The following is a 20,489-nucleotide window of genomic DNA, read 5'->3' as shown; positions in this document are numbered from 1 at the left end:
TATATTATAATAAACACTAATAAAAATCTCCTAAGCACGAACGATTTATAAACTAGCATTTATTATTGATGAAAATGCCAGAATAAACAGGATATTATAATGCAGACATCCACGTTAAACAAATTATACATTATTACACACACACACACACACACACACACACACACACACACACACACACACACAAACACACACACACTGTTGAGGGAACAATGTTGGATGAAAGTATTTGGATGACATTTAGTAGTAATTCTGCACAACAAAATATAGAATGTAATGTTCCCATATTATAAAACATGGCAGATTTCACGACTATATGCAAAGCCAAAAGATGAATTGTGGCTTTCCTTTCAAACAGTTCATTCTAAAATATAATAACATGTGAAACATCTCTCTTATTACCTGTGACATCCATAAAAAATAATAAAATACTAAAAGATTAAAAGAACTGAATTAATTATAAGTGATATAAGACATCAAAATTATCTAATTGCAGTTCACAATGAATTAAAATTATGAAAACAAAATACTAATCTTTACTAAACCTAAATTTGGAAATAAAATATAGATGCTTCATAGCACGTAAATTATAGATTTTGGAAGTACGGAACTAACATGGAAATACTTGAGGAATATTAAATGTATTACTGACATTTTGAAATGTAACCTTCTTTTCTATAAGGTCAGCTTCTGAATTGCCATTATGATAAGCAAGAGGGACATCTCCCAGGTCTAAGAGTCATGACAGAGACATTATAAAGAAACATTTTAACTTCACATCTATAAAAAATATACCCAGTATTTTTCTATGGCTCTCTTCCTCTTTCCCGATCACCATGATATAAAAATGACAAGAAACAAAATTGTCCCCATTTCAACATATGTCTGTTGAGTCATAAAAAAAAACAGAATAAACATGAGGCAGGTTAAAAAGCATCATTTTTCTTTGATTTCTTGTTCTAGTAAAACAGAGGGTTTTTTTTAATATATTGCCCTTCAGTTAATTCTGTACATCACCTTAGTTAAGATGGTTATTGTAAATTATTCCTCTGATACTTTTTAAAGAATAAAGTACAATCATATGTCAAAATCCACCCATTTGTCCATCTTTTGATTTCAACTTAATATAGAGCTATAACAAAAATAGTGTATACAAATAGGAATATACTGCATTAATAAAAGTGAAAAATATTTTAAGAAAAAATTCCCACAAATACCTTTAAAAAATAAAATATGTGGAATTTCCCTTTATTGAAAATGAGAAATAACAGACTATATGAAATGCAAATGAATAGGAAAGAATTTACATTGTGCTGTTTGGTTCAATGAAACAATAAAGGGCCTTCTAGAATCTACACTTGGAAAGCTAGCTGTATAATTTTTCTAGAGAAATATATTGGCAAAAGAAATTTTAGGAGAAGGATAAATTTTCACAGTCTGCTCAAGGAAAATTAAGCAGTAAAAGTGGGTCTAATGATGATGCTGGGCACAAAAGGCAATATTTGTGCAAGATGTAGTTGAAGTCTCTTGTGGGCTGCATGACAATCCCAAACCATAGGTTCCAGCAAATACTCTAGAAAATATAAGTTCTGGAACATGTTTTTTTTCCCATTTCTAAAACAATATTGATATGAGATTGTTAAGTTCCATGCATGAATGCTTACATCAGATAGCCAGCTCTTTCGTTTTCTTACATTCTTACAATATATTGTGGCAGATGTTTTTGAAATGAGTTACTTTATTGGGTATAATAGCGCTTATATAAGACATCCAATTTTGGGTAAAGTGGTTAAATATCAGGCTAAAAATCAGAAGTCCTAATCCCACCGTAATCATGAAAGCCAGCTGAATGATTTTGAGCCATTCCCTCCAAGCCTAAGAAGGAGGGAATTGCAAACTTTCAATCAGAAAATTTGCAGAAGGAGGACTGCAAAAGACTTGGCTTTCTTAGGTAAATAAGCAGAGGACTATTTTTACTCAAAATATTAAAATATTTTTACCATTAAATTTCTGTGTTTGGCATGGTGCCTAGCTCCTATCACAGCTCGCCAAACCATTATAACCCCTGCTTTCCATCTAGATAGACAAAATCACATATAGCTGAGAAGGGTCAGCAGTTACAGTTATGTATGTCAGTCTCCAGTTGGGGCAAGTACTCTTCAACTTACCCCAACTGGGCAGATCAACAGGGTCTTTGCACTCAGGGTATGTCCACTGCAAGGCACCCTGAGTTCATCCCATACAGGCAAAAGTATCCCAGGAATCCAGAAAACCCCTTTACTGCCAAACCAAGCATCTGGCCCTCATTCTCTTTGCGGAGGGGGCATATAACCCATTACAAGGATTCTGTGCCGTATGGATTAATGAAAGAGTTTAAAGGCAACAAAGGTGGGGGAAAACAGGTATAGAGTTTGTTGAGTTTTCTTTGTGTTGAATAATCTCTAATTTTGCACTTCTTTAGTGCAAGCATTATATTAAAGTAATTAAATCTGTGAAAATAACAGGATGTCCTCAATTATGCCCAAAGAGCCAGGTTTTAACATTTCCATTTCTATGTAGAATAAGAGAGAAAAGAATACCCCAAAAATATTTTAGAAGTCATCACCACAGTTCACAAATTTAAGTAAGATAATTGGAATAATTAAAGTCTGTAATTATGTTATACAGTGTTTCAAAGCAGTGTTAAATTAAGTAATTGTAAAATATTCATTCCTGATCTTTAGCTCCTTTAATAGTTCGAGCAGGTGTTCTGAACATCACACCACAGCTATTTTCACATGTACAAGAATGAACAATCATCTTACTGGTATGATAGCCTAGAATCTTAATAGAATTAATCAGTCTCTCTGTGAAATAGCTTATTTTGTTTGTTATTGGTCATAGGTGATGTATTAATTCACAAACAATTAAAAATGTAATTCCTTTAATATTTCAAAGTTAAGTGTTGTTTGTATAAATAATTGTTTTAATAATTTTGCCTTATCATTGTTTGATGGTATCATCATCATTTATGATACCATCATCATAAATTATCCTCTACAACTTCAGATGTAGAGGATAATTTTAAAAAAATAAATTTTAGTCTACTTCTATTTATAATTTGTTGTATTTGTATAGCTGCCTAGCTCAAATGAAAGCGACTCTGGGCAGTTAAAATACTGCATTTTTTTAAAAAAAACTATAAAATGCACACAAAATAAAAAAAGGGTGACATTAACCATAGTAAGGGAACCATTGCAAAATTTCCCTAGTTTCCTGGGATGTCCCATCCTCGATAATATAGCCAAGTTTTCATTTTTGGAATGTTAAGAGGAATGCAGCTAAGTCATTTCCAGGAGAAGATTCCACAAAGAAACAAACATATTACTAATTCATTTAGAAGGGAAAAAACACTTTGACAGATTCAATTCTTAACTTTCTGGAACTCTTGAAATACCACTTTTGGCATCATAATAAACCTGAATTAATTTGCAACATATTTACCTGTATGTGTATGTGGCCCTTGTATTTCCATGGGACTAACTCTTTGAAGGACACTTATTAGAATATTACAGTCTAATTTTCTATTGAGTTGTAAACAAAATTATTTAAAATATTAGCAATAGCAATAGCAGTTAGACTTATATGCCGCTTCATAGGGCTTTCAGCCCTCTCTAAGCGGTTTACAGAGTCAGCATATTGCCCCCAACAATCTGGGTCCTCATTTTACCCACCTCGGAAGGATGGAAGGCTGAGTCAACCCTGAGCCGGTGAGATTTGAACAGCCGAACTGCAGAACTGCAGTCAGCTGAAGTAGCCTGCAGTGCTGCACTCTAACCACTGAGCCACCTCGGCTCTCTTAAAATGTAAATATATTTGAAATTATACATGATAAGATCATGTATAATATTGAAGTTGTTTTCTTAATTAAAATCCTACAGTGGCAAACCACCTAAAAATTTACTCATTTAAAATCATGTGTCTTTTACTACAGACTATTTTTTTGGGGGGGAAATAAGAGCAATTTGATTTTTGATTCAACTGTGATGACTGCTGGAATCTCCATTTTCTGCCTGGCTGTGGCTGAAGTGGATTGTCCTCTCAAGTGTAATAGTATGGAAAATTCCATTTTCACCAAAGACCCTACTGTAATAGTAATGTACAGGGCGGGGCATAACCTTTTCCTAGGGGGTCACAGCAAGATCGACAGCAGTTTACAACTTCCGCGACACCTCATTTTAAAGCCCATAAAAAACTGAATTGAATGAGCTATTAAATGTTAAATTTGTTTCGGTTGAAACTTTGAGAATGAATTTGGAAACTGTGTTGAAAAATCTGGAAAATCGAACGGAACTGTTTGAAGATTTGTTGTGTTCTTATCCACCTCGTTTGAATGCTGTTCGAAGGGCTAATGGTGGTCATACTGACTATTAAATCGTGTCAATAAACTCAGTTTTTGATGGGCTTTCGAATGGTGTATGAATTATTTGTGTTGTTATTACAAGTGTTGCTGTGACCCCCTAGGAAAAGGTTATGCCCCGCCCTGTACAGAGCTGTACATTGCAACACATATTCATGAAAATTCATCATCTATAATACTTTTGGAAGAAAACCTTAATCACCTTGAGAACATTTTAAAGAGTTGCTAAGATAATGTGTTGAGATAATTAGAATTTGGGTAAAGATAAAGAAGGATTGACCCATATGAAATTACAATAGGTTAAAGTTAGTTTTCCTGGAATATAAAAGTAATTGAAGCATCTGTCATTACATAGAAGGGGTAACTCAGCTGACCAAGATGAACCAAAGGAAGTTTAGATTCAACGGGTATAAAAAATAGGAATAAATAGCTGAAGCTCCCAAAGTTGCCGTCTGCCTTTCTGAAAATCAATAATTTAAAATGTTTTAAAAATATATTTAAAATGTTAATTCTGCTCCATTGGTCATCAGTTTAGGTTTTTTTGAGAATGCAGCTGAAAAAAATGCCTATGAACTAAGAAACTAAAACATCAAGTCCTTGTTTTTTTGTTGTCAAAATTACTATTTTAACAATGTTAATAAATAAGTAAGTAAAAATGAAAATAAGTAAATTACAGGACAACAGCAGCATTGACCAGTAATTACCTATATAGATATGCCTGGAGACAACATTCCCTATAGGAATGAGAAATAATGAGCTTTTTTCCAGATAAAACAATCTGATTGTGATTTCCCAGATCCTGAGACCAGGTAGAGTTCTTCCATATTTCAGAATTGCACTAAAAACAAATGCAATCTATTGTTTCGCTTGATTCCTCAACAATTTCACACAAGGTATTAACATATTTTGTAATCTTCTTCTTATGCAAAAAGCAAAATTTTATCAGGTTCTTCTTAACTGAATCTCTTGTCAAAAAATGCATTTCCAACTTTATTTTTCATCATTTTTAGTCCTGATTTGAGATCACCTGCATTAGTGTTTTTCTAACCTTCAATGCAATTACCATTTAACATCTCTCCCTCCATCTCTCCCCCCAGAAGAGTAAGAAAAGTTCATGACTGTATAAGATAGAATTAAGCTGACCCATATTTTGCCATGACTGATAGCATAGTCAGCACCTTGAGCTACACCTGGAAGCCCATTGACATCCATTGCAGCTTGTTGAGCCTGAATTTAACCATTCATGTCCATATAGCCTTAAGATATTGGGCAAGAACATGGATGATGCTACTTGACTACTACAGCTTTAAGATGTGTGATGGGATATCATCCAGTGTCGATATTGATGGTAGTTCTTTATGAACCTATGGATGTCTTTCTACAGTGGCTTCATATAGATATTTAAAATGGAAAGACAAAATGTTGGCCCAGACACCCCACATAAAAGGAACTCATCCAAACTGAATGAAGTTGGGCCTTGTTCGCAAACTCTAGGGATCGCTTATCACATAAGTTTGAACATTAGCTAAGAAAACTCTAGTTACTCGGGGATTACTTATATATCTAACGCCATGCAAGTAAAGCAACATCAGATAATAATTCAAATAGGCAGAGATGATTTTCCATGGAATAAAATTGTTTTATCTGACATTAACAGTTCAACTCTCTAGTCCTTAGAATACTGAAGCCAACCATAGTTGCTGTAAAACCAATAAATTGCCTTCCACACCATAATAATTAAACTAGAATTTTGGTTAAATAAAACATCCTGAAATTGTGAGAAATAAGGTAATCTGCATAGGATGAAGTGGCCAATTTGAAACAATATTAAATTATGATAAATACATGGGGTGGGTGACAAAATGATACCATATTATAACAGCTACAGCAAGCTCAGTACTATCCTACTGGTACCTATTATGAGAGCCTAAATCATAACCAATATTAGCAATAATAGTGTTTATGATAATAATTAAACATATATTCTGCTTCATGATTCTTGTGTTTACAGACTTCCATCTGGCAATTCTGCTCAGAGTTAGTCAGAGCACGCTGAGAAAAAATGGGTGGGACAAAAGACCTGTAGGCATTACCCTGCTTCAGGAGAACTACATACTCAAATATAGTTGCTATGGAGATTAGCAGTTTACTAAAGGCTAAAGAGATAATGGCACATAAGGAAAGGGATGTAAATGAAAACAGTTTCTGGAAAAGAAAGGTTGCTTAAGTGGTTTCACCTTAGGCCAAATCAGTCCAAAGTTCAAAGAGCCAAGCCAGCTTGGTCAGTTTCATAAGCAGAATCCACAAAATATGATAAAAGAGCCAGAGATCTGACAGATGTTGACATCAAAGGAACTTTGGTCTGTACTGCCTCTTAATAAGGCTACAACCAGATGCCTTCCACAGGTCTGTGTCTAAAAAGCTGTTTGATTATTTTCATCTAATTTCCATGTATTTTGGTGTGCTTAAAACAAATAAAATTTTGAAAAAACTTCTAGACGTCATGATTTGCCACAACATGCAAAATTGTCTTCAAATTTATCATTTTTTTATTTTTCATATTTTTTTATATTATGAGTTTTTAACCAAATTTAAAGTCCAAATTACTATTAATCAATTCACATAAGTGCATTTAAGATATAAAATGCCAAAAAACCTTAAAGGGTTTGTCCAAGTTATGTAAAAAAAAATAGAGCACTGTAAATCTGATAGTCAGCAATATATACATAAGCTAAGCAAGTTTTAAGTCTGTGCTTCTAATGGTAGATGGGGTTAATCTTTCCTGAAGAATCCCGTGGGAAGGAGACACAGGGCAGATAGCAGCATCTCTGGTCAGTGCAAGGGGCGTGGCCAGCACTGTGACATCTCGTGTACAGACACAGAGCTGCTCTCTCCTGCATGCCACACTTGCGCATGAATCATCATCAGGTTTTTGGTTCTAGGCTGTTCACACTTTTTCATCGCAATTCATGTTAGCTCGTCATTCTTCAACCATTATGTTATGGCTCCGCGAAAGTGTATTAATTCACCAGTTTCTGTTTCATCTGTGGTTGAAGCAACAGCAGAATATTACAGACTTTGTGAAAAAAGTTTTCATACTTTGAACTAAAAATTGGAGATCAAGATAAAGTTTGGGTGTCTCATAAAGTGTGCAAACGGTGTGTTGAGGACCTCTGAAACTGGTTCCAGGGTAAGAAAAAATCTTTCCGTTATGGGATTCCTATGGTATGGCGAGAGCAAAAGAACCATAGTGATGACTGTTACTTTTGTTCATGCGATGTGAAAGGGTTTAATTCCAAATGGAAGCATTCCATTTCATACCCCAATCTTCACTCAGCAATTCGTCCCATCCCACATGGCACAGATATAACAGTACCCAAACCCCCTGCTACCTTGGAAGAGATACCTAGCTCCGATGAAGGTGAAGTCATACCTGAACCAGATGACGAATCAAGTTCTCACTTTGAAGATGATACAAGACCAAAATTGTTTTCTCAGGAGGAGATGAATGATTTGGTAAGCGACTTGAATCTTCCCAAAGATGCCGCTGAGTTACTCAGATCAAGGCTGAAAAGCAGGAATTTATTGTTGCCAGGAATATCATCTTCATGGTTCAGACATCGTGAAAAGGAGTTTGTTCCTTACTTCGCCCAGGAAGACAAGTTGGTTTATTGCATCGATGTTGAAGGTCTGATGGGTCAATTTAAAATCCAATATGATTTAGAGCAATGAGGTCTTTTTATAGATTCTTCAAAAAGAAGTCTCAAAGCAGTTTTACTCCACAACGGTTTTTACACTTCCATACCTGTAGGTCATTCCGTACACTTGAAGGAAACCTACGAGAACTTGGAATTGGTTCTTCATAAACTTAAGTATGAAGACCACGGTTGGCAAGTGTGTGGGGACTTGAAGGTTTTGTGCATGCTGCTCGGGCAACAAGCTGGGTAAATACCCTTGTTTTCTGTGTCTATGGGACAGTCAACACCGACAAAATCACTGGACCAAGAAGAGTTGGCAGCCAAGGGTGCTAACAGTCAGTGAAAAAAATGTCCTCCAAGAAACTTTGGTACCTTCCCATAAAGTTCTTCTACCACCTCTCCACATAAAATTGGGATTGATGAAGCAATTCATAAAATCACTTCCAAGAGATGGAGAATGCTTCAAATACTTGGTCACCAAGTTTCCATGCCTGTCGGTGGCAAAATTGAAGGAAGGTGTGTTCATCAGACCAGACATTAGAAGGCTTATAGTTGATCAACAGTTTGTCAATACCATGACGGATCAAAAAAGATGGGTGGATTGCATTTAAAGAAGTCGTACAGAAATATTTAGACAATAACACTACAAAAAGATCGTCGGAAGAATGCTGAAAGCATTTCAAGCTTTAGGTTGCCTGATGAGTTTGAAAGTGCATTTCCTCCAGTCCCACCTTGACTACTTTCCTGAAAATTTGGGAGCTGTGAGTGAGGAGCAAGGTGAACAATTCCACCAAGACATTAAAGAGATGGAAAGGAGATACCAGGGAAAATGGAGCATTACAATGATGGAAGACTACTATTGGATGCTTCAGAGAGACATTCCAGATGCTACTCACAAGCGTAAATGCACCAATAGGAGCCTCACAAGGAAGAAGAATCAAGTTTAGTGTGTGTAGGTGAACTCATTTCAGTTCAAAAAAGGATTTTCATGAAAATATTGTAATAAAACTTTAATTTTATAAGTCTGTTTCCATTTATTTTGAGGTATTGCCTTATTTAACATAGTTACCTAAATTGTCAGGAAACGTGATGGCCTATGACAAAATGGAGGTCATTTTCGGATTCAGCGCACCAAAAAACATAAAGATTACGTGGAATAACCAAAACAACTCTCGAAAAAAATATATTTTTTTGCAGACCTGTGTTACGAAGGCCTCTCCCTCTATTTGGCAAAAACCACACTGACTGTCATTGTTCTGCTCTACCTTCAGAGTATTAGGGCTTGGAATCCTTACATCATCCTCTGATTTTTACAGCTGTTCCAATTGTGCCTATGTTTGATTAGCCACAGATGATTCTTGGGTTCATGTCTCCTAAGGCTGACATTTAAGTTTAGTTGGACAAGTTCATCATAGTCTGAATCCTCAGCCATGTTAAGCCTGCTAGATAAAGGTGTGATGTCTTAGTTCAGGAGTGTCAAACTTGATTTCATTGAGGGCTTGTGTTTGACCTTGGGGGTGGTGGTGTGGCAGGGGGCGTGGCCAGTTCAATATCACTCGTGCTGGGGATGCCTATGATGGCCCAAGTGCTCTGTGGGTTCCCAAGCTCCATTTTCAGCTGTGATAGCCTCCCACCCAAATTGAGTGTAGTTAAGACAGGGGTGTCAAACTCAAGGCCTTCGGGCTGAATCTGGTCCACGTGGGCTTAGATCTGGCCTGCTAGGCTGACCTGAAAACAGCAAATGACTGGATAGTAGATATGCAACTGAATGAATGAGATAGTATCCTTTGTTACAATCTAGAAGTTGTATAAGTGCATAGAATCTTCACTTTCTGAATTCTGCTACCTTACCAGGTGAAGCCTTGCTTTACAGATCCAGCTTGTCAGTCAAATTGAACAATTTACTTTCCATTTCTTTCTCTCCTACTTTGACATGAACTTTATATAGTATATTTTCCTACACATTCCATTCATTACTTTTGCTGACGTTCTTCTTTAGATACATCCTTCTCTTTGTGTACATCAGTAAAACAAAAGGATAATGACATGATTGAAGCAGATGATTTGTGGTTTTTTTTTCATTCAGTTTGTTTCTTAGAATCAAGCCTAGACTTAATTTTTAGTTTCTGCTAAGAAAACTTCCAGCTGAAACAGGTTAATTCAATATTTTGTTTAACTTTGTTTCTAAGGATGGGGATCACAGCATAAGGATTGTCATGTATAACGTTCATAATCTATCTTCTGGACAAACACTGTATACTTATAGTAGATTATTCTTAAAAATAGTGCTACTTTTACAGTTCAACAAGCACATTAGTGAACCAAAACAATGCCATTTGCCATTTTTGGTATATTTTGATATATTTAATTGCCTATACCATTTTCACCTGTTTTACCTTAGTACAATATAATTTGAGTTGAATCCACATATTTATTTCACTATTGTATCATGAACAAATATGATAAAAAATATTTTTGTGATTCCATGAAAAGCTTTGTGAATGACATGATTGTATGGAAAAGACATGAGAATTAGAAGTCGCCTAATTTTAGTCATGGATTAATAAATTTAGGTGGCCACTGATAAATAGTTTCATGAAAGAGAGTTTCGTATTAAATATGCCATTAATATATACAAATCACAGCAAAATGTATAAACATTCTGTTATATCACTTGTTCTTTTACTAGAGACTGAATTATCAATCAGAATTAGGCATCACAGATAATTATAAGTATTAAAAACATTTGTGCAATCTTTAAAAATTAAATATCTATGAAAAGTACCAGATTAATGATTCTGAAAATGCAAAGCCTTCAATTACAATTCCAGCCAAAGCATACACAGACTTCTTAAAAATAATCATTTAAGTAACACTTGCTGTAACTGCAATAAAAGACTGTTAACCTGATGAACAGTGAAATATTTGCCAATTCAATCATAGACTAAAATGTTTAAAATGATCCATGAAGAGTTCAAGTTATGTTCACCTTTGGGTTATAGATAGGTTTCTAAGAAACAGTACAAATCAATATCATTTTACAAGGTTTTCAAATGCCAGACAGCAATAAAAAACATTGGCTCACAAATATCCTAGCTCAAATATTAAAAAGTCATTTTCTAAAAAAGTTAAACTACTGTTACATTTTGCTGGTTTCCAACATAGTACATCATCACTTTAAACATTACTGGGTTAGAATGTATACATGGTTCCAAAAATCTTTATTATTTATCTTATTTATTTATTAATTCTTAGAAATCTTTTTTTGAGAAAATTATCTGTTTCAAAACAATTTAAATAATGCATTAACTCTCACCAATTTTCTATAAAAGAAAAAAACACTACATGAAAGCTTTAAAATTGAAAGAAAAGAGGAAATGCTAAATTTCTTTGCATCCACAAAATTAATAATAATAATTTAATATTATCCTTAATAATATACACATCAGTATATTTTAAAGCATATTTTACTAAGAAAATAACAAAACACAAAATATATAATTAATTGTATTTATTTGTGTTTAATGGGTTACATTGCTTTGAAATGTCTCAGATGTGAAGAAGAGATTGCTTGGTGTTAACATACTCAAACCTTCTTGAATAATGCAATAAATGGGTATTAATCACATGTGATCCATTTTGGAATGGAAAAATTCAAAAAATATTGCTGTTCAATTACCGTAGGATTTAATTATATAATTCCAGTTTGTCTAATCATTCAGACATGCATCATGTTCAGTTATCATAGTAAATTGTAATTAAACATGATGAATCTGTAATCACATGTAACTGGAAATATCAGTTTACGAAAGCTGATCTTATCCTCTTCCAACCTTCAATAATTCCCTGTACATGTTGAAAAAAATCAGACATTGGGTCAATGTAAGCTCTTGATGTTTATCCATTGCCATGTACCTAGAGAGCCAAGAGTTTGACAAAGATGTCTGTATGCCAACTGTTGTTAACTGCCCATTCTTCAATGTAGTCTGGCTGCCAATTGTTGCTAGTTGTTTGGTTCACACTTCCATGCTATCCAGGGTGCACCACAAGGAGACAAGCTAGCATCACACCCCATAAACCACCCTGTCCTTGAATGGCTGGGTGGACTCGATATTAACATTTGAACTACTGTGAGTCCATGTATATGCCATACGCTAAATAAATAAATCTCTGTATATTTCCATTATCAGAATTCCATAGAGGAAATATACAAATAAATGACATAAAAATCAAGCGTTCAAAATATATCTAGCCCTATGTGAGCTTACAGTCTTTTCTAGCGTAACATCCAAGTTTAATCATGTCTTTATTTTGTGTTATAACATGTTGACACTATTCATCAGATTTTCTAAATGTACAAGGAACGAATAGAAAGAAATTCAGTCTGGAGGATCAAAGGGCTAGGATTAAAAATGTGTAGAGTTTTTTTTTTTAAAGGGCAATGAAAATAAAATTGCATTGTATAATAATTTGTTTTAAATAATTATTAGTTGTTATATTACTTGCATTGAGATCACTCAAATACAAAGAAAAACAGGAAAAAGATAAAAGGACTAAGACATAAATCAAAACCTTAAATGTCAGTGGACCTGACTCTTAGAACAAAAGCTATCCAATCAAATTTTAAAATGTATTTATAACTTGCTCCTGTTTCATTCCAATTCACTTAGTTATGATCAATTTTAGGAAATCTGACCTTCCTTTCTTCTCTCTAAGAGGAATTCTCAGATTTCATCTCTGGCTACGAATGCACAAAAATCTGTGCTTTACTAAGAGCCATTCCAGAATCTTCTGGTTCTGGTTCTGGTTCTGGTTCATAGGGTGATTATCAGTATATTGCTCAGATGTTCTTAAACCTGACACTCATACTTCATGACCTGGCATCTTTTCCAATTCAGCTTAATTTTTGTTGCAGCGATGATTATCAACTAATTATTGAAATAGTGTTCTGAATGCTCTTTGATGTCCAGTTTACCTTCTCTCTATTAGAGACGTACAAGTATGATTTTCTGATTTTGTCACTTTGATTGTATGATTATTTCAGCTACATCAATAAAATTGTCATTTGACATTTTTTATAAGTCTTACATGGATGCTTATAATGCTTTATGCCCAATTAACTGTCAGTATATATTATATTATACAGTGGAGAGTAGGATTCTCTTACTAACAGCAGGCTTACTATACTGTGCTATATTACACTAAGCCATTTATCTAATTTCCAGGATCAATAATTTTTAAGTATAAAAATACTCTTGGAGCATAAAACATGATGCATTAACAGTTGAAAACATAATCCTAAATATTTATACAATTTAATTTCTCTGAATTTAAATGAGGATTGAATAAATGTATAGATAATAATAATTACTATCATTTCCTGGTCATGAGAAAAGTGGGAAATTAGTCATTGTGACTGTTTATTTCTCATAACTTATGCAAGTTGTTTTGTTTAAAATAAACCGAATATCATTGGAAATATATGTCTTTAAAACACTGTACCATTTCACTCTATTTATATGGTAAACATATTCCTGAATTAACATTGAAAGTACACTTTCAAAAATATATTTTATTCTCCTTGAATTAAACTTTAATTGCAGAAAAGCTATAAATTGTTTTATTAGTTAGTAATATTTAGGTGGCATTACTTTTTATCTATTATATGTCTGTCTATCATCCACCCATTCCTCTTAGTGCATGGACAAACTAATACTCCTATCTTTTTCATCATCACAACAATTGTGTAAGGTGGGGTGAGGTAAGAGAAAGTTAGTGATCCAAAGTCACCCAACTGGCATTCATGTTTAAAGGAGGCATAGAATGATTTTAAGCAAGAACCTTAACCACTACACACAATCTGTTTCTGTATTTCTTAAAGTCTACAATCCTGAAGTATAACTTGCTTGTGTAATTTGATCAATACAGGTATAAAATAGGCAGATTTTGTTTTCTAAACATTTTCATTTCATATATCCAAATACCATTCATTTGCTATATGGTCTGAGCAAAAAAAATCATGTATCTTTAAACCATGTATAGACTCATAAGAATGCATGCTTCCTGTACAAATCTTTAATTTGCTATAGGAGATAAATTTTTAAAAAATGTTTTTTCTTTCATCTAGATTTGGATTCATTCTCCACAAGGATGAGCCTGTACTCCAGAAAATTGATCTTGAAACAATGTCATACGTCAAGACAATTAGTTTAAAAGATTACAACTGTGTTCCAAAGACTCTGGCATATACACATCTTGGAGGATATTATTTTGTCAACTGTAAGCCTGACACTACAGGAGCTATTCCACCACAAATAATAGTAGATAGTGTTACTGACTCAGTTATTGGATATAATGGTGATGTAACAGGATCTCCATACATTTCTCCAGATGGTCACTACGTAGTCAGCATTGATGATGTGAAAGGTCTCATGAGGGTCCAGACAATTACACTAAGAGGAGAAATACAAGATGCCTTTGACATTCACACAAACTTGCACATATCTGATGTGGCTTTCCAACCATCATTTACTGAAGCCCATCAATATAATGTCTTTGGTAGCTCTAGTACACAGACTGATGTTCTTTTTGTAGAACTGTCCTCTGGGAAGGTGAAGATGGTGAAGAATCTTAAGGAACCTCTTAAACCAGATGAATGGTCTTGGAACAATAAGAACCGATTAATTGAAGGCAGTGGGCTCTTTGGTCAATACCTGATGACACCTTCCAAGGAATCCTTGTTTATTCTAGATGGACGATTAAATAAGCTTAATTGTGAAATCACTGAAGTTGAGAGAGGAAACACAGTAATTTGGGTTGGAGAAGCGTAAAGAACCATATTAGATAACACCCAAGTGGATATAGTTTTACAGTACATTGCACTTATCTTCATTCTCCAAATTGTCATTATTTTATATTAAAAATGTTAGATCCTTCTGTACATGTTGTGTGGTTGACTAAAATGGAATTTTGGTGAAATAAATGATGCTGAAACTGTGACAAATATGTACTGTTGGTAATCTCCATAAAGAAAAGTGGCCAATTTGTGACAATATTATATTATGATAAATACATAGGATACATGACAAAATGATGCCACATTATTACAGCAGCAGCAACAATAACAATAATTAATCAGATTCATTGAATTTCTAATATTACACACGATGTGCATAGTTAGGTTTTTGCATTAAAACACTATGCCCTGTCCTGACCACTATTTGATATTTTTGTGCCTTGAACAGAAATGTCTCATAAGGAAAGTGAAGCCTACAAAACATGTAATTGTATTCTTGTGGTTATAAGTTCTCTTTATCTTGTGAAAACTTTTTAATATCTCAAAATTTTTCATCTCCACAGATTTTAAGGCATGCTTTTAACTCAAAGGAAAAAGTATATTTTCAACATTTTGTGCTATCATTTTTATTACTACAGCTTGAAGATATGGTTATTTTTATTACAATTTAAGGTTAAAATTTTGTTAATTTCATATTATAATTCTTACTTTTCCACCTACAAAACAGTTACATCAACTTGGTATAGTTTAGTTTTATTGAACAGAAACATAATATCTAGCTGCTTAGGAGAAAATGTTTATTTTGAAATCAATACTGAGAATTATTTAAATTGGTAAAAAAAATAATGTTTTAATTTTAAAACAATCTGCTTAATAATACACTTTACACAGTAATCCTATATATGTCTATTCAGAAGTAAGTTCCACTGAATTCAGGATAATTAATTCCTAAATAGGAAAAGAACCCTAGTCTTTAAAAATGGAGAATAATGGTACTATATCTACTGAAAAATAAATCACATTAAGTTCAATTTTTCTTATTCCTAGTTGTGTACAAGATTATACAAGATTATATGTTTCAAGTTACTTTCTGAAAGTACAGTACACTGAAATAAATAAAATTCACAATTAAAAAAATGATTTGCATCATCTTGCTAGATAGTATCACTGTTATATGTACAATGTCTATCATATATGCCTTTTGTCAATACTATTGTTAAAAGTAATTTTTTAACTTATTACTGCCATTAGCTTTCTATTTCAAGGTATTTGGGTTATTTTAGTTTATAAACTGCCACTTAGGGATGTTGTTTATATGTCTACATAGAAACAATTCAGGTTCAAAAATTTAGAATTATTGTAACCACTACAAAAGGAGAAAATAATCGTGCTTATTAGTATTTTATTTTCTTCGGATTTTCAAGAAATACATAGATGGGATTTACTATTGTTATCATTTTAAAAACTGGGTTTCTGTACCTGAAAAGATTAAACTGATACTTTATTCAATGCAATCAAATATTTTACTTTAATAGGTAAGGCTAATTAGAAATTAGACATTTCTATTTTCTTGTGTGTCATTAAAATCCTGGGCTATGAAACAGTAGACTTCTCTTTAGATTAAGGAAACTGGCAGATAGACTTAACTGAACAACAAAAATGACTTTAAATTTCTGACTTCTGAATCTTTTTAGCAATTTTCCCCATTGTGATAATAACAGTAATTACTACAAAATAAAAGACTGTGAACTGCCTGTTACTCTATGATTTACAGTAGTTCATCTCTTCTACATTTTTTCTGATCTATCCTACATATGTGAATGTTCTGTATGTAGAAAATGCTTGATGAAAGGAAAATAAACCTCTTACATTTTAAAACTTGTTGTTTCAGTTGATATATCAACAAGGAGAATGTTAGATTGTTCCCAAAATAGGTTTTTAATAAAAACTCCTTATATGGAGGAGAAAGTTAGAAAAGCAGTCAAGAATGTTACCCCACCCCCAATGACATCTATGTAGCAAAAATAATGAAGCAAACACCTCTTTATATTGGATTAGGAATTATTTCAGGTTGCATACTGAATTATTAACTAGGGAAAGCTAAAACAAAAATGTTAATGATATTTTGAAGGCTAAATGGCTCATATATATATATATATATATATATATATATATATATATATATATATATATATATATATATATATATATATATATATATATATATATATATATATATATATATATACTATTAAGTATTAGTACGTAAATCGACTGCTTGTTGAAAAGTAGTCTTTAGCGTACTTAGTTATCCAGACAAAAATAAGATGAAAAAAATGAGAAACATATCCTTCTAAGTGAACACTATTTATTATCTCACAATGAATTAAAGCAAAACTCTAATACAGTCCTAGAAGTAGCATTATTGAAATTCCTTTACACTGCTATGTATTAGAGTTGCTCTAATTATAAAGAAGTAACACTATTTGTTACAGAGTTGTTTTGGAAAGGGAGATGGGTAGCAAATAATTTTCATAAAGTAATAAATACTTTGGTGTATGAAAAACAACCTTTTCACTATGGACCACACTGATGCAGTGGTTAGAGTGCAGTATTGCAAGCTACTTCTGCTAAGTGCAGTAGTGCCGACTGCCTGCAATTTGGCAGTTTAAATCTCACCAGGCTCGAGGTTGACTTTCCATCCTTCCAACATCGATAAAATAAGAACCCAGATTTTTGGGGGTAATATGCTGACTCTGTAAACCGCTTAGAGAGGGCTGTAAGGCACTGTAAAACAGGGTGAATTAGAAATTACAAATTCAAGTAAATGACGGCAGATACGATATTGTTGCCATTACAGAAACTTGGTGGGATGAAACCCACAAATGGAACATACAGCTAGAAGGATTTAAATTATTTAAAAGAAATAGACCAAATAAAAGAGGAGGTGGAGTTGCACTAAATATAAGAAATAACTACATGTCTACAGAAATAGACCACAACAATGATGAGAACTATCTTGAATGCATTTGGGTCAATATTAAAGGTGGGGTTAGGGGGTGAGAAATGACATTGCCATAGGTCTATACTACAGGCCACCCAACCAAGCAGAGGAAGTAGATGAACTTTTTGCTAGTCAGCTAACTAAGGTATGTAGGAAGCACACCACAATAGTAATGGGGGATTTTAACTACCCTCACAAACTCTGCACCACGTGGAAAATCCAACAGATTCCTAACAAACCTAGCAGACAACTTTGTTTCCCAAAAAGTAGAGAAGGGAACAAGGGGATCAGCCATATTAGACTTAACTCTCACTAACAGAGAGGAAATGATAGAAGATGTTGAAGCCATAGGAACCCTGGGGGCAAGTGACCATGTAATATTGGAATTCAACATTATGCAAACACAAGTAGTAGAACTAAGTCAAACTAGAGTCTTGGATTTTAAGAGAACTAATTTCAATAAACTTAGAGAGAGCTTGGGAAGAAATCCATGGATGAGAATCCTCAAGGGGAAAACAACTCAAGAAGCTTGGGAAATTTTGAAAAATGAGATTACAAAAGCTCAGTCTAGCACAATACCAATGAAGAAGAAAAATAACAGCTCCCAAAAGAAACCAGCATGGCTGCATAAAGAACTCTCTGACACATTGAAAGACAAAAAAGTTAAGTATAAAAAGTGGAAAGAGGGAGACACAACTAAGGCAGAATATCAGCAAGTAGCCCGAGCCTGTAAAGATGAAGTAAGGAAAGTTAAGGCTCACAATGAAGAAAGGCTTGCCACAAAAGTAAAAGATAACAAAAAAAAGTTTATTTCAACATGTTAAAAACAAGAAAAAGGTTAAGGAAACAATTGGTCCATTGCTGGGAGAAAGTGGCAAGAAGGTGACAAGCAACTGAGAGAAAGCAGAACTATTTAACTCATTTTTTGCATCTACCTTTACACAAAGGGATAAAACAGTCCAACCTATCAAAAACATCACCACAAAAATCAGATTAGGAACACAAGTTGAAATAAGGAAGAAAATGGTAATTGAGCACCTGTCTACCCTAGACGAGTTCAAATCACCAGGACCGGATAGATTACACCCCAGGGTTCTGAAGGAACCGGCAGATGAAATCTCAGAACCATTGAACTATATCTTTCAGAGATCCTGGAGCACCTGGGAACTGCCAGAGGACTGGAAAAGAGCTGATGTGGTTCCCATCTTTAAAAAAGGAAAAAAAATAGATCCAGAAAACTTTAGACCTATCAGCCTGACCTCAATACCAGGAAAGATTCTGGAAAAGATAATCAAGCAACGAATTAGCAAACACCTAGAAGTAAACAAAGTAATAGCCAAAAGCCAACATGGATTTGTCAAAAACAGATCATGCCAGACTAATCTTATGCATTTTTTGACAAAGTGACAAAATTAGAGGACCAGAAGAATGCCATCGATATAGTTTACTTGGATTTCAGTAAGGCATTTGATAAGGTAGACCATAACCTACTACTAGATAAAGTAGAAGAATGTGGTTGGACAGCATCACTACCAGATGAATTCGAAAGTGACTGACAAACTGCACTCAATGTGTAGTACTCAATGGAACTGTATCTACATGGAGGGAAGTATGCAGTGGAATACCCCAAGGCTCTGTTTTAGGCCCAGTACTCTTCAACATCTTCATCAATGATTTGGATGAGGGAATAAATGGGGAACTTATCAAATTTGCAGATGACACCAAGCTGACAGAAATAGCCAACACTCCAGAAGACAGACTTCAGATACAAAAGGATCTTGACAAACTTGAACATTGGGCACTATCTAATAAAATGAAATTCATTGATGAAAAAAGTAAGCTTCTACATTTAGGCAAGAAAAACGAAATGCACAGGTACAGTAGAGGTGGTACCTTGCTCAACAGTAGTAACTGTGAGAGGGACCTTGGAGTGCTAGTAGACAACCAATTAAATATGAGCCAGCAGTGTGCAGCAGCTGCCAAAAAAGCCAACACAGTTCTAGGCTGCATAAACAGAGGGATAGAATCAAGATCACGTGAAGTGTTAATACCACTTTATAATGCCTTGGTAAGGCCACACTTGGAATACTGCATTCAGTTTTGGTCACCACAAAGTAGAAAAGATGTGGAGACTAGAAAGAGTGCAGAGAAGAGCAACAAAGATGATGAGGGACTGGAGACTAAAAACATATGAAGAACGATTGCAGGAACTGGATATGTCTAGTTTAATGAAAATAAGTACTAGGGGAGACATGATAGCTGTGTTCCAATATCTCAGGGGTTGCCACAAAGAAGAGGGAGCCAAACTATTCTCCAAAGCACGTGAGGGCAGAACAAGAAGCAATGGGTGGAAACTAATCAAGAAGAGAAGAAACTTAGAACTGAGGAGAAATTTCCTGACAATTAGAACAATTTATCAGTGGAACAACTTGCCTCCAGAAGTTGTGAATGCCCCAACACTGGAAGTCTTTAAGAAGATGTTGGATAGCCATTTGTGTGAAATGGTATAGGGTTTCCTGCCTAGGCAGGGGGTTGGACTAGAAGACCTCCAAGGTCCCTTCCAACTCTATTGTATTAAGTGGTATATAAGTC

At 34.2% G+C, this 20,489-nt stretch overlaps 1 protein-coding gene across 1 annotated transcript in view; it reads left to right on the top strand.

Annotated features, from left to right (window-relative positions):
* FSTL5 (follistatin like 5) overlaps window positions 1-16,758 on the top strand; it is a 356,407-nt gene extending 339,649 nt beyond the window's left edge. The window contains exon 16 of the mRNA XM_087724670.1: window positions 14,225-16,758. Within this exon, the coding sequence (XP_087580796.1) occupies window positions 14,225-14,927 (703 nt within the window). The 3' untranslated portion in view covers window positions 14,928-16,758. The remainder of the gene's footprint in view (window positions 1-14,224) is intronic.
* The last annotated feature ends 3,731 nt before the right edge of the window (window positions 16,759-20,489 follow it).

The sequence above is a fragment of the Thamnophis sirtalis genome, unplaced genomic scaffold (genome assembly GCF_051295495.1).
Source record: "Thamnophis sirtalis isolate CommonGarterSnake01/CBP01778 unplaced genomic scaffold, rThaSir2_p1.2 scaffold_10, whole genome shotgun sequence".
NCBI lineage: Eukaryota > Metazoa > Chordata > Lepidosauria > Squamata > Natricidae > Thamnophis > Thamnophis sirtalis.
The sequence above is the reverse complement of the archived record's forward strand: the minus strand, read 5'-3'. Positions and strand labels throughout refer to the sequence as shown.